At 40.8% G+C, this 15,692-nt stretch overlaps 1 protein-coding gene across 3 annotated transcripts in view; it reads left to right on the top strand.

Annotated features, from left to right (window-relative positions):
* Positions 1-15,692, top strand: part of RBMS1 (RNA binding motif single stranded interacting protein 1) — a 320,245-nt gene that overhangs the window by 287,807 nt on the left and 16,746 nt on the right. Inside the window, exons 6-10 of one of the 3 annotated variants that reach the window (XM_018566823.1) lie at positions 1,079-1,158; positions 7,592-7,698; positions 9,139-9,185; positions 10,146-10,236; positions 12,590-12,640. In XM_018566823.1, coding sequence (XP_018422325.1) covers positions 1,079-1,158; positions 7,592-7,698; positions 9,139-9,185; positions 10,146-10,236; positions 12,590-12,640 — 376 coding nt within the window. Of the gene's footprint in view, positions 1-1,078; positions 1,159-7,591; positions 7,708-9,138; positions 9,198-10,145; positions 10,237-12,589; positions 12,641-15,692 lie in introns of all 3 variants that reach the window. The other 2 variants (XM_018566821.1, XM_018566822.1) reach the window with 2 other exon arrangements.

Here is a 15,692-nt window from a genome sequence, read left to right on the forward strand (position 1 = left end):
AAAATTAAACCTTAAGACACCTAAAATGAGAACTGCCCACCTGCTTAGAGTTGCAATTCACCCTCCTTCCCTTATTTGTAATCTGGGAACCATCTTTGCTCACTTGCTTGTAATACAGGGGAGGTATTCCCAGCCACACCCACCACCGATTTCTTGCTATGTCTTATACAGAAAGCCTGATGAATCATACAGTCATTTCTAAGAAACTAAACGGTTGCCTAGGGGTGAATTCAAATGGCTGCTTCTGCACCCTATTTGACATTTTTCATAAAGTGCGAGCGGGAGCAAGCTTGCAGCAGTGGCCGCTTTACAGCACACACGGGGAACATGGGGAACATAAGTAGCCGCACTCCAGAAGGAAGGACAGTGTCAGCACCAACTCAGAGATGATTTGAGGATCTACAGCCGAGTGATACACAAATAAGCTTAATTTTAGTTTTTAGTTAAGGTACTTGAATGTATTTTTAGGATTTAACTCCGGAGTTTAGTGTCAATTTAATATAAAAACAGATTTCCATGACATTTGAGGAAACTGCATGAACTAAAGGCTGTTTTATATACAGGTATTCCTCACTTAACGACCGAGTTCCGTTCCTACGACCAGATCGTTAAACGAATTGGTCGTTAAGTGAGGAACTCTATACAGTACTGTATTGCATTAGTACAGTACTGTATAGCGTTGCAGATGTACAGTACCGAACAGTGTACTGTACATCGGGCAATAAAACACTTACCGGGACCCGCAGTGAAGAACGGAGGAAATCACTTCCGCCGGCGACACGTCACACGGACGATGACGCGTAAGGTCGGAAGTCGATCGGAGGACGGTCGTAAGTGCGAGTGGTCGTAAAGCAGGTAAGTCGTAAAGCGAGGAATGTCTGTATTTGACGATTTTATTATTTATCTCCTGAGTTTAGTTTCACTTTAAGGATTGAGATTTTATGCTTTTTTTCATAATATACTTAACTTAAAAATACACAACTGTACATAACTTAAGAACTTAATACTTTAAGATAAAATCATTTTTAGTTAACAACATAGTCGTATGTTATTAATGTTGCTTTTCCTTCACTTTCAGGATGGAATCGACAGAGAAATGTGAAGCAGTGATCAATCATTTTAATGGAAAGTTTATTAAAACTCTTCCTGGTGTTTCAGGTTGGTACATTTGAGTTCCTTGTATGTTTAGAATAACTGATCAGACACTGAGTCTTGTGGAATAGGCTATCTTCTTATCTAGTACATAGTAGAATCTTGCAAAGTTTACTAAAAACATCAGGAATCATTTGTCAGAATGTTTGTAAGAAGTCACAAGGTGAGAGGCTGCACCAGGGGCTGATCTGTATCGGTAACAAACTGCACAGGTACCAGTATTACATGACTGGATCATCTCTGACTCAGCTTATCAGTCCACAAAGTAGATTATGAACCTGAACAAAGACAGCTCTGTCCTTCTGGAGAGAATAGCAGATACAGTATTGTCAGGGGGAGTACTGTGATCTCTGTAAGAGATCATACATATCTGTATGTGTTACACTTACACATTACTTAGCATTCATGAACTTAGCAGTGTTTAGTAATAATGTCTAATGCTAGGTCCATTTTAAGTCTATCTGCAGCTAATGGTAATTCCAAGGTAACAGAACTTAAATGGCCTCACTGGGTTGTTAAAATGGTGACAGCCATATAAAGCACCTGGTAATCAAAGTGTAAATTTCCTTGAAACATCTGCACAAAGGCACTTTGAGTAGCTGATCAGATATATCATGCATTGAATAGAAGGACATTCTGATAGTTCTTTGAATTCTTAGCATGCAGTATTGCTCCGGAAATACAGGCATTCAGCTGTTAAGCTGTTTTAACACACTGCTGTTATTTTATTTTTCACCTTATCTTTTAATCAACTCCTGACAGCAGACAAACATGAAAGCAAAGATTCGTTTCATGCCACACCACCACAGGGCTTAAGGAATCTGGTGTATGCCTCTCTTTTATATGTCTAAAGTTAGCCATGCATGCTATGATTTCAGGCAGAACAAGGTAGATCACTTAGTTTGTGTAACCAGGTTGTGTCAACAGGGCCATCCCCGGGTCAAATGTCATCAGTTTCAGCAGGAATTGTCTGAAATGCGATCCGTGTATGTGGTGCCATCACTACCTTTTTCACTGCCTGAGGCAGCCAAGAGAAGGGGGCTGAGCGGTAGGCGGTGGGCGAGCAAGTGGTAGGTGGCAGGCAGCTGAGCGGGAGACAGTGGGCAGCTGAGAGAGAGATGGCGGGAGGCAGCGGGTGGCCAAGCTGTCAGCCTGCCAAGCGGAAGGCGGTGGGTGGCCAAGCTTTCAGCGAGGGGGCTTAATGCTGTTAGTTGCACATGCTGTTGCCTTCCTTCCCTTCTGCATCTCCCGCCCCCCAAATAAGATGCCGACTGCCTCATTATGGGGATACCCCTGCATATATGGATAGTTTTACTAATCTCAACTGATGAAAGAAAAAATCTGATTGGTCATTTTGCGTCAACTATCTAGTCCAATCTGCCACTAGAGAGTATTATTGGGAGATGGGCTACTCATTCAGTCTCTCAACAGTATCATCTAGTGGCAGCAAAGAGAAGCTTCCTCCCCTTCTGTGTAAACACTGCACAGGGAGGCAGCAGGCCAAGCTGACCTAAGTCATCTTAAGTAAAGATAGTATGTCCTATTGGGTTTATTTGTACAGGTACTGTACAAGTGGACTAAAAAGTAGAATTGGTCAAAATAACGTATATCTAAAACCAAAACAGCAGAAATAGGACACAGCAGTGAAATCCTGGCAGATGTTCTTACCCCTTACCACTCTGTCTAAAAGCAAAAGTTTCAGATACACTTTAAAAGTAGGCAGTACAGAAAGGAGTGATATGTACACACTGTGCTTCAGGATTCTGGCTTTGCCATTTCCGAATCTTTACACACTGTCCAGAGTCACTAACAGAGAGATATTAATCTCTGCAGACCTTCCTTAATGACAGTAATTCTGATATCTATAATATGTATTTCTCAGGTGTGTGAGTCACAGGGTGAGTGATTTAGAAATGAATGTAATTATTCGTGATTCAGCCTCCTAGATAGAGTACCCGGACCGCCAGTAATTACAGCATGTGCTGTGGTGATTTATAAGCAGCTTGACTTCGCAGGAAGGATATGAAACACCCTTCTATGACTGCTCTGGATTTGATATAATCACTATTGGCACTATCCATCACCCTGATAAAGAATCATTTATGCTGACATGATCACAAACCTACTAATTAATATTTTAATGCGTTCCAGGATTTTAGGATCTTCCTTCAATGAGGACTGTACTCTGAGAAGTATGACAGACACGTTGAACAAGCTAGATGGTCACATATGTCACATTTAGGGGGAATTTTCACAATTTTAGGTTGCAGTTTTCACATTATAGTCTTTGAGATCTTTGGTGTTTGCAATGCATTATCTGTAGCATGTCCAATTAGGACTAACTGTACTTACTAGAGTTGAAAACTGGAAAGGCATGTGACTTCCTCCCCCTTCTTTCCACGTGACAGTGCTACGTCTTGATGTTTGACCGCTTAGGCATTAACATTGTCACATAGGGGCCGGGAGAGTGCTGGAAACCTGCAGCTTACACTGGGCTTTCTCTCTTTGGCCACTTTAGTTGAGAAAAGGAAATCATCTGCTCTGTGTCATTCATAAATATCACAAGGATTTAGGAGAATCATTGCAGTATTTTTTTACCTGCACTGCTCTGTACTCTATATCCGCATCTGTGCAAATGTGCAATTTCTATCACACTTTCATAATGCTGCTGCTTATTATCAGAACCATCTGCAACTTCATACATTTGTAGAAAAATGCTGCAAATTCTGGTGACTAAAATTATATAGTTGGGTTTGACCACCTGTGGTCAATCGGCCCATTGTTAAAAAAGCACACAAAAAAATAAAAGAACCACATAAATCCTAAATTGTTTTGTAAACTTAGTAGTGCAGTAACATTAAGCAGAAAAGCTTAAATGAAATGTAACCTTAAAAGAGGGATTAAAGGATATGATAAGTTAATCATAAAGATGTATCCCAGACAGGATGCAAGCATTCAATTTTGTAGGCTTTTGTTGGGAAATGAGCTTGCTCAAGGCCACTGTAGACTCGAGACTGAACTGAGACTGGATAAAATGGAATAATTAGTTTTGCTGAGATGCTGTGTGTTTTCCTGTCACAATACACAGCAGGTATACAGGGAGTATTTCAAGATTGCTCTGCTGATACCAGACATGTCAGCTGAAGAGAAGAAAACGGACGGCATAACACAGGGCCGCAAGCTTTAAATTAGCCCCAAAGAGGACAACAGTCTACTTAATGAACTCATCAGCAGCATAGGTAGAATCTCTGGAATGACATTCTCTACCCAAAAACTTTGTCTACATTCTTTAAACAGTAACAAACATGTGCATTTTCAGCAATAATAAAAAAAAAAGCTCTGCCTCTGGTCTACTAACAAAATAAATGTAAATATAACTGTGTATATGAAACCTATGAGTGCCCTTCATCTTAACAGTCACACAAATGACTACATAGCAGTTAAATCATCCTAGAAACCCTACAACATGTGCTGTTCTGGAAGTCCTGGTTCTTCTCCGACTCCCTTGCCTCTCACTTCTCACTATTGGTCATTTAGAATGATGGGCTAATAGTGAGATGGGAAGGGCAGACTAGAACTCAACATTCTCTGCTGAAGTTGGGGCTTGCACAATAGGGTGCCCAGTGTTTTGGGGCTGCTGGGTGCTCAGTGCTCAGTCAGCATATAAACATATGTAAAGGAACCTCTGGGTGCCTGCTTTCAACTCCTGGAGAGAGTTAACTAAGTTCAGCATGATGAGTTTACTTCAGAGGGGTTGTTTAGGAAAATGTCAATGCCAGTTTTTAAATGTCTGATGGTTTATATTGTATGAACAGCTGTGTTCTTTTATGTAGCATTTCTAGCATCAGTTTCTTTGTATTTCTCTATCTATATCAAACATTACATTGTTTCCTGTGAGTTCAGGTCAGGTATTGCAATGTAACATGGAAGGGAGGGAGTCCTCCTATCCGCCACAGCCTATCACTGACAGGTTAGTGACACATAGCTCAGTGGTTGACAAGTTACAAGGTTTAGGGGGCTTCACCTGCGGCCCCTGACATCCCCAAAGGGCTGTTCAGTATATGTAACACTACAGAAGACTGTCAGAGACTGCAGAATTACAAGAGGGTACAGCCAGAAACTATGAACATGCTACGGGTGTGGTTGTAGACCTGGTCTAAAGCCAGTCATACACTAATACGAACGTTCGTATAAAAGAGCTTTCATTACCACCTGATAAGCCGTCAGACACATGACGAATGTCAATCAAAATTTCTTTTCATTTTAACGTTGGATTTCGTAATGAATGGAGTTTTCTGAACCAAAACCACATACACTGTTAGAATTTTAATTGTTCGAGAAAAATTCTCCATGCTGCTTCTTCGAGTTCTTTCCTCAATACGGTTGATTTGACCCCATCAACTCATAGAAAGTTGAACGAACGTTAAGTTCTTTCAAAAATCTAAGCAGTGTATGGCCAGTGTAAAAGTCAGCCAGAGACTGGGAACCTATTACTATATATGAGACTGCTAGAGATTACTGCTGTTTTACATTCCCTTTACTAAGTCAGCACTGCCTCTGCTGAATGGTGTTGTCCAAGGACTGTATGGCAAGCACCAATGAGCCACAAGCGGCCCTCAGGCCATAGGTTGGGCATCAGGTTGCTAGCCAGTAAGAGAAGGCTCTGTTTACTGTTTCTTAATTATACATATAAGCAAACATTTTTTTCTTTTTGCCAAGACTCCACTGCACTCCTTGTTCTCTACTGACACTGACTGACACATAATGAATAATGTATTATCACTAAAGGAGTAGGCTGATGTAACGCTACAGTATAAGCCATTTACATGTTGGAAACTATTCTATTAGTTTGGTATGGTCTTTGTCATAGCTGGGCTGTACTACTAAACAAATCACTTGTAATTAAAAGGGCATTGTACGATCAAGAATTCATTACGGTAACTGGAAGTGAATGACAGATATCTATGTACTTTCATTGTAGTAATTATAGAGGTGTTAGAGGGAGAGTGTTGTACTCTTTGGCTGTAATCACATTGGGAAGGGCTTGTACTAGCTGACTCATAGTCTGTAGATTGTAATGAGTGTTACTACCAGTGATGTAGGTTATAATAGAACATTGCTACACAGGTGATTTCTGCATTGCGCTGTCATATGGTTGCCAGCTCTCACTGATTCATAGTTGAAGACTTTTTTGCTGGAAATTTATCCATGTGCAGATGTCCTTTAGGGTGAAAAAATGACTGGCTTTACCACACAATCCTCTGTGCCAGCATGTTAGGTTAGATTAATATTTAGTTTTAAAGCTGACCTGCAGCCATGCAACATAATACACAGATGACTGCCAATGGATTTGTATTTCTGTCCAAAGCTTTACTCTACCTCATCACCCAGCACAGTCAGGTGGACAACACCACTTTCAGTTAACGAATACGGTAGTGTCCTTTCTCCTGCTGACTGGACAGTGAAAGAACAGCTGAAGCCTAATAAGCTGATCTCTCGTCTGACTCTGCTTTTTCCTCCTATTGGCATGTCCCTTGCCCACACACCTGATTGGCTCCCATTGCTACCCATCCCTCTTTTAGTCTGAGTACCGCAGTACAAGGATTGTAAAAGGTTGATACCAAATCAAATTCAGGTACTTATCCTATTTCCATTTAAAAATACATTTAACAAATTATTAGTGAATACCTTCACTTGAGTCTAATATAGCTGCTTAGAATTCAGCTTTAATGTCCTTAAGTCATTATAAAACTCAGCATTTAAAGTGACACCCCAGCCAAAAATCATCATTTTCTAGGTTTAGATAGAGTACAGAAGGGTTTGAATCTGACAGATTCTATTGCTGTCATGTCACCAGAACAGGAAATGAGACGATATCTGGCAGCCATAAAAGCATTTTGTTTAATAGATTGATTCAGTTGTAGAACTTTAGTTAGGTTTATAGAGGTGTGGGTGCCGCTGTTGGTAAGGCTTCCTGTTACATCTTGCCCAAATGATCCCGTCATGGTGGTCATTTAGCAAGATTGCTGACTGTACTGCTGGATATAAAGATAGCCACTAATGGGAGAATCTAAACATCAGTGTATAAATTATTATCATAAGAATATGGCTGAATCAGGTGAATGTGATACCTCATAGTGTGTAGTTAATGAAAATACATTATAGTTGCCCTTTTCAATGCGCTGTTAGCTAAGCCATTTGGAACATCCATTTTATTTATCATTTCACTAGAAACTAACAGCAGCACTGTGGTGTGTGTGTGGAGGGAATTCATAGACAGTTTTCTATATTTATTCACCACAAAATGGTTATTTCAACCGTGTTGACAGGTACACTTTAAAAATAGTGTACCTCTCTTCTAATAGAAGCAGTGGTGACAGCGGGTGGTAAATAATATTTTTTCTTGTGACTTGCTGATGCCTTTGCTTATTTTTTGCAGCTCCTACAGAAGCTCTGCTGTGCAAGTTTGCAGATGGAGGTCAAAAGAAGAGACAGACCCAGAACAAATATGTCCAGAATGGAAGAGCTTGGCCGAGAGAGGGGGAGGTGAGACTTGTAAGTCTTTCATTCCAATTTCAGGGTGGGTGCGTGAGGGATTCGCTTCAAAACATGACTCACACACACTTACACACAGAGTTCTTGGCTTGGTGCAGCCAGGGCATGGGTGTGTGGAACTGTCTTATTGCACTCTTGTACTCAACCTCTTCTGCTAGGTCTTGGTCTTAAACCCACATGTCCATGACTGAACTCTTCACAGCTATGCAGCTTGGCCTAGATGTTACTCTCACAATTATTTTTCTCATGCACTACTAGGCATGTAAATGAGAGGACGAAAGTGTAGTAAACCAATGATTACAGAGATGGAAAAAAATTATGAGATTTATGAGTCTAGTTTAGTTTCAAGGCCCAGAGGTGTTACTATGAGGAAATAATAGGAACAGCTGCCCAAGTATGACATAGCGAGTGAGAGGAATCATATTTGCTCAAGTCTTTAATTGAAAGCCTAATTAGCCATCCTATCTATGGTCATCATACAGAAATAGAACAGAGAAGACTGATCTGTGGTTAACTGCTTACAGTATACCCCAAACACCACCACCCCTCCCAACGGCATCCTCCAAGACTTCAAAACACTGCCAGCATACATACCTTTACTGCCGGAGCATTCCAGCTGGTCACCTGATGAACAGGGTCTTCTTTTTTATCTCCAGCAGTGGGCAATCTTCCGAATATATTAGAATTGTGACATCTTCTATGCAGCATTCCACTGTGAGCTTAGGGTATATGATGACACTAGCTCTGGGGGTCATTGGCAGCCTAGGCTTACATGAAAATGTAGAACAGGGATAGGCAAACTCCGGACTTCTAACTGTGGTGCAACTACAAATCCTATGCAAGGCTGACAGCCATAGGCATGACTCACAAAGGCAAATGCATGATGGCATTTGTTGTTTCACCACAGCTGGGCAGCTAGAGTTTGCCTACCCCTGATGTAGAGTAACACTGGGCAGTTCTTCCAATAGGACCTAAACTATGAGTGCACATAAATGGTGATTCTGTGAATTTCCTCTCCTCTGAAAAAATTCTATGTTGGGTTCTGTATCAGACACCATACAATATATGGAACTGTGTGTTCTGAATCATTTAAATGTGGTTGCATCCACTCTCCCTCTTATCAAGATTCTAGCTGTTGCACAGGAGGGGGATCTACCTATTGCTGATGATAAAAACATGAACAATGTTGAGTAATGAAATCAGGGTTAACCAGACCCATTATTCCCTAAGATGTATGGTACACTGTACATTTGTTGGGAGAAGTGTGCAGAACAGGTGCCTTATAATCAAACGTTTTGGACTAATGCTGGTCCTGCTTGCCTTTTAAATTAAACAGTACTTTATTAGGACTGCATAATGACTGTACATTTTGCTTTCATTAAACAGCAATCCAGCTGCAAGAGTTTGATTTCATTTTTCTCCTCTTCACAGGCTGGAATGACATTGACCTATGACCCCACTGCTGCTATTCAAAATGGGTATGTCAGAAGGTGATTTTCCCAACTCTGATCTTTTCATTCATGTTTGTTTTGTCCTGGAACACACAGTGCGGGCAGCTTTAAGTGATCTGAACCAGAGTTATTGGGAACTAGGAAACACTAATAATCTCGGTGGGCCTCCTGTATAGAAATTGTAATTTGATTTGGCTTGGGCAACACCATGAAATGTCAGTACTTACAAATTAGGCTTTGATGTTTCTGCAGCAGTGCTGGTAAGATTGGAGCCTATAGAAGCTATAGAGGGGTACGGGCAATCCTGACATGAGGTAAAATGAGAACAAATCAAAAACTAGGTATGGCATATGAAGAACACTAGACTATAAATGGGCCCATGACCACATTTTATCTAACCCAGTAGAGTAATAATGTGATGGCACTACTGCCAACTCACACCACAAATTGTTGTCTAGCAACCCGCACATTAAATGTCAGCATCAACAGGGGCTGTTGAGCCCCCCAAATGCTTTGGTGATTAATGTGACCTCCTGTTATGTTCAATAAAGACTTACTGGACTAATACCATACTTGTGGCCCTCTCATCATTCTCCTACTGTTCAGACTACTTCAGGGGCCCCTTGGGGTACCTCATCTGACAGACAGCTGCCTCCACATGGGAACCAAAGTTTTAATCTTCCACTAAGGCTCTAATAGCACACCTGTCATTAATATGTTTGAAGACAGAGCAGTTCTGGTCCATTGTGACCAACTAGATTCTACTTTTCACTTTCCCATACTGCACTGCTGCACTGGTATTATGGTAGAAACTTTGGTTTCTGTGGGGTTTGCTTTTCATTCAGATACTTCTGTGCATTGGCTTAGTTAATTAATTTGAAAGAAGTAACTAAACTGCATTCTCATCAGTATCAGCACTGGTCACCAAATAGACAATAGCGGCACTCTGGCGGTAGTCTCATATGCTGCTTTTCTCCCCCATTGCAGGTTCTATCCGCCGTATAGCATCGCCACAAACAGGATGATTACACAGACTTCTATCACTCCCTATATCGCATCTCCCGTCTCAACGTACCAGGTGAGTGGACGAGATACTGAGAACTACCCAGCTGGAAGATTGATTTTGAAACTTTACAGTTCATTCAAACAAATGTTCTCATTTATAAGTGATGGGGCTAAAGGAAGGAGCCTGTTATCATGCTAATTGCCTTAATTTAAAAGGCTGCACTTTATGCATTAAACATTTCCTGTTTTGTCTAATGTGTGATCGGTTTTCAGTTTTCTGTCTCTTTTTGTCTCGAGTTTATATGAAGTGAGGCTCATATGGCTTGCAGATATTTCCTTTTTTTGCAGTAGATGGTGATGGACTGAATTACAAACATCTACTTATGTGTCTTGATAGTGAGATCTCTTCACCTGGATACCTACTCTTGCACTCTTTTCATTTTCTTATTTACATTTTTGTAAAATCAAAAGACGAGCAGAGCAAGGCTCTGCCACAACAGGATGACGGGTAACATGAGGTAGCAGCAAATCCAACAGAGGCATCTTGCCACTGGAGACCACCATGAGTTAATAGAAAGCCAGTGTGTTATTTATCCCAGCAGCTCACAGTTTATTTTTCTATTTTTGGATAGAGTGAGGAAAGGTTGGAGCAGTTTTTTTGTTTTGCTGTCTGGAGATTTTTACTCACTTCCTGTCCCATGGGTGTCATAAAGAGCAGGAAGAGTTAGCAAATCTCCCAGAAGGGACACAAGTAATAAAAACTATTAATAAAGGTTAGACCCTGTGTGTTTCTAGATGTCCTTTCGGCCCCGAAAAGCGAAGTGAAATATCAGGCATTTCCATGTAAGGGTGAGTGTGTGGCTCACTCCCCCTCACCCATGTGACAAAAGGTTTTCTTTCCAGGTCCCAGCAGCCTAACAGAGTTTAGCCGGAGCAGGGAAAGGTAAGTATATGCTGCAGTGGTGGGTTGGATTAAAAGGCAAAACTTTTCTTTTAGTTTTGAAAAGGTTAGACCTTCTATCAAGTTTTTCTTTGCTATCTGTGTCTCTGTTGGAAATATTTGACTCTCTATTTGTTCTAGTGATCATTGTCACCAAGACAGAAAGCAATAGGAAATCCCAAATTTTAGAGTTGTCATTTGAGCAAAAGGCAAGGATAAATCATCCAATGGGCACAAAAGTTTTAATGACAAACTGTCTATGATGAAAATTCCTCTCACTGGGGAAATTTCTTCTAATTTTCGGTTGCCTCACTGGGACAGGAAGTAAAAAGAAATCACCCCAGCAAGAATTTTTTTTAGAGAGGTTTACTTTCCCTACTCTTTCCAAAACTAAAAATGTTTGCCTATATATATACACCTATTGACTCTTTTATTGTGCCCTGCATGAGCACAGGAAGGGGTCAATTTAGCAGTTTAAAATTGAGCACAATAAAACAATCCACAGTCCATAGCATATCAGTTCTTATAATGGGCAGCTCATCATTCCGTGAGCTTTGCAGGAATGTGAATACTGGGTAGCGCTCTTAACCACAAATCTTGGATTGAAATTCACATGGTCAATCCCAGCCTGAACATTTTGCCTCTAGACAATGGCAATTTTGGTTTTTAAATTAAAAACTTCCATAGTATTTTGGGTATGCTGGAGGAGAAGTCTAATGTGCATCCAGAAACTAGCCACAGACCACCAGTGATATATATATTTTTCAGACGTTGATGTGGTGAGTAGTGTCGTCCCGGAGTTCAGGCGGATTCTTTTTGCACGAGACTTGGATTTCGCCTGCGGCCAGCACTGAGTGGTATACAAGCTTATTTACTGCAAAGGACAATGATGGCACGCAGAGTAGAGCAACCCATAACAATCACATTTAATTTTACTGAATTAGCAATAAGTTCTGATTGGCTGCTGTGGGGAAATGCGCTTTGCAAATACCTCTTCGCCTATTTGAACACCTCTGCTAGCACCAAATGTTTAAAGTTAAATTGGAACTATGGGCAAAATAAAATATATGATGAAGTCTGTCACCGACATTATTAACACAGCAGGTTTTTTTTTTCCTGTTCATTCTGCCAATAGATCCTTAATTTTTTTTCTCTCTGCGATCCAGATTAACTTTGGCAAATTTGGCCATGTTTTATGTTCCACATGTTGGATGATAACCTGGTTTCCAGGAACATTTATGTCTGTTTTGTACAGCTAGTTATGCAAATGCATGCTGCAGATGTGAAACTGTAGCACAACCTGTAACAAATCAAGGCATCAGCGTTTACAGAAGTACAGAGTATTCTTATAAAACCAACTCCTGTTTCAATGGTATGACAAGTAATTAGAACCATACTGGCATTAGGCTGATCCAAAGCTACATCTTTACAATAAGTCTAGCAGCAATCTGTGTTTTTGTGACTAAGCTTACCTATTTTTTTGCAGGTGCCAAGTCCATCCTGGATGCAGCCTCAGCCCTACATCATGCAGCATGCTGTAAGTACTAAATGCCTGTGTAAACAACAGCAACACCTACAGACTGCAAGAGTGTACTACACTCAACACAGACATCACTTAACTTGTACTTTATAGCTTTTGAATTAGGAGTTAATGTATTCAGAGATATATGAGATCAACTTTATTTTAAATATATCTAAAGTAGATATAGAGGCAGTCATGGATCTTGCAGCAGAAGAAGTCAAAGCATTTTATTTTCAACGGAACTCAGCCCCTCTTTATTAAGACAAGAGTTCCATCAGAAGGTTGACAATAAAATGCTGATGCTTTGACTTAACTGCGCTGCAAGACCTGTGAGTGTCTCAAGACCTACATTGGATTTGTATGAATTTTTTTGTGGATGAGTGCGGTGGCTACCCCTGGGACTATTTTAAGTATATCTTCAGTTTGTTTGCATACTCATATAATTTTTCACAGCAAATATATAGTCTGACTTCAGTCTCTTTGCAGACGTCACTACTTTCCTGATGGGACTTTACAATGATAGTTTCAAAGTGTTGCAATATTAGAATTTTTATTTTCCTGTGGTATGTGGTTACATGCTTGCTGCCAATTGACGGCGATTGCTTAAAATGCTCCTTGTGCATTGCAATGACTATTTAACCCATATTCTAACCCTTAGCTAACCAAAGTTAACAATTATCACCCGTTTGTTTCATTTCATTTTTTATACTATGCTACAAAAAGGTTTTGCAACTTGCTGGAGGGTTTTGATGCAAGATGATACAGCTTACTTGTTCCTGTTAATTTACAAGTCGTACACTATACAGTTATTATGTTAGTCTGAAAAAAAACACTGTGCAAGTGCTATAAACTCTAGTTATGGTTATATTTTATTGCTCCTCTTTGTAAGTTTGTTTATAAATAGCTGGATTTCAGAACCCTTTGGGAATTCTACATTGCTTGAGCAAGGAACCTAAGTAGTCCCAAAAGCTTGCATTTTAACAACGTCCGTTAGCCAATAAAGAGTGTGACTTAAAGCTGAACTATACCCTCCTATCGCTTTCAGCCAAGGAAGATACCCTCTTAGACCCTATTTAAATTGCAGTTGCCATGGTGTTGCACATGTGATCAGCTATGACACCAGCCATTTGAGCACTTGAAAGTTCGGTTGAGAGCTGAAATAAGTACACTGGCAACCTTGACAGTGACAATAAGCTCAGGAGTTAAATCCTAAGAATTAATTCAAGCACCTTAACTATTAACTATTAACTATTAAAAATGTACAGAATGTTATTTGTGTATCACTCGGCTGTAGACCCTCAAATCATCTCTGAATTGGTGCTGACACTGTCCTTCCTTCTGGAGGGTGGTTACTTTTGTTCTCCATGGTTCCTGTGTGTGTTGTAAAGTAGTCACCTCTCCAAGCTCGCTCCCGTGATGGGTACAATCTTAATACAAATTAGTAAACTAAACATGAGATTGACATCATTGGTGCACAGTCCTACTTCTTTCCTGGACAATTGCAGACGTTTTAAATGCATGTTTTTTCGAACTTTTTATATTTTCATGTGACCGCAACGCTTTGGCACTGTCCCTTTTCTCTGAAGCTGTTGAGGTTAATGGGCATGATTTCTCTGGCAGCTGACACGGCAATTCCGTGTTGATGGAAGGCAGAGACACATGGACCAGCTAAAGCTTTAGGGTCATGTGACCAAAAAATTATATTTAGGTGCCAATTTAGAAGAAAATGCCTGCAGGGAGTATAACAACATAGGGAAATCAACAATAAATATGTATGTTGTTCTTTAACCCAGCCTTTCTCAACCAGGGTACCTTCTGGCTTTGTCAGGAGTGTCTTCACATTTTCGCACAGTGCCTCCATTTCAATGATGTTGGAGATCAGTCCATCAGCACCATGGAAACACATAAGAGGGATTTATTAAAACTGGAGCAGACAGAATATGGAGCAGATGCCTATGGCAACCAATCAGCTTAACTGTACAAGCTGAAAAGAGAATCTGATTGGTTGGTGTGGCCAGTTGCTTCAGATTCTGTGTGCTCCTGCTTTGATAAATGCCCCTCATGATGTGAAGGGGGGACTCTGGTGTGAAAGAGGGGAACCACACTTTTTTCCATTAAAATTTTTTCCATTTTGGACTGGGGTGGCTCGAAATGTTGCATACTTTTAAAGGATGCCATGAATGAAAAAAGGTTGAGAAGGGCTGCTCTGACTTTTTCCACTTCCACCTTCCTCCTTCCACTTTAAACTCCAAACTTTCTACACCTCGGATATATACTCACTGCAAATACACGTTAGTTTTTCTTTCTTTTCTAAGTGTGACTTGCGCCATTAAAACAGTAACTATATAAAACCAGTTTCAAAACGATTCCCCAATTTTAAAACATAATGTGAGCTTTTTAATATGCTCAGACTGCATTATGTGCGGCTGCTCTCTTTTGTAATTGTTAACACACCTTCCTGAGTAAACACTGTCAGTGTATTTAATCATTTAGCCTTGGGCCCCTCCACTCTCACATCTGTTTTCACTGGGGCTGAACAGTCTGAGATTAATTCTCCTCAAACTGGTGGAACATTTACTGAATGCGGAGGCCTCTGCTATGAGGAACCAACAATATTCCCCTCGTTCCTACACTAGGAGCTAGGGCCTCAGATACACAAAATGGCTGACACCAAGGAATTGACTAGGCCTCATTTTTATAATCCCTCAGGTTATGTGTCGCCTATAGCAATCAGTCCAGCTTTTATTTGTCAAATGCTGACTGGAATTTGACAAATACACTGGCAGAAAACACTAGCAGTCGACATTTCAGTTTTTAACTGCCTCCGGGCCGGCCGTAGTAAAAAAACGGCCGGCCAGGAGCTCTCTAGATCTGAGCGGGCGTCTCTAGACGTCCGCTCAGACACGCCCCCTTGCGCGCGAGCGGGAAATGGCCGCAATTTAAAAACGGCCAGCGATGCCCGTTAATATACATGCGATCCGCCGGCTGTAAAGCCGGCGGATCGCTTGTATTTAGCGACGATCGGTGCGGCCCCCCCCTCCCTCTGCTGTCCCCCCCGCCATTGTCC

Source organism: Nanorana parkeri, unplaced genomic scaffold (assembly GCF_000935625.1).
Source record: "Nanorana parkeri isolate BGI_ZX_2015 unplaced genomic scaffold, ASM93562v1 scaffold979, whole genome shotgun sequence".
Classification (NCBI taxonomy): domain Eukaryota; kingdom Metazoa; phylum Chordata; class Amphibia; order Anura; family Dicroglossidae; genus Nanorana; species Nanorana parkeri.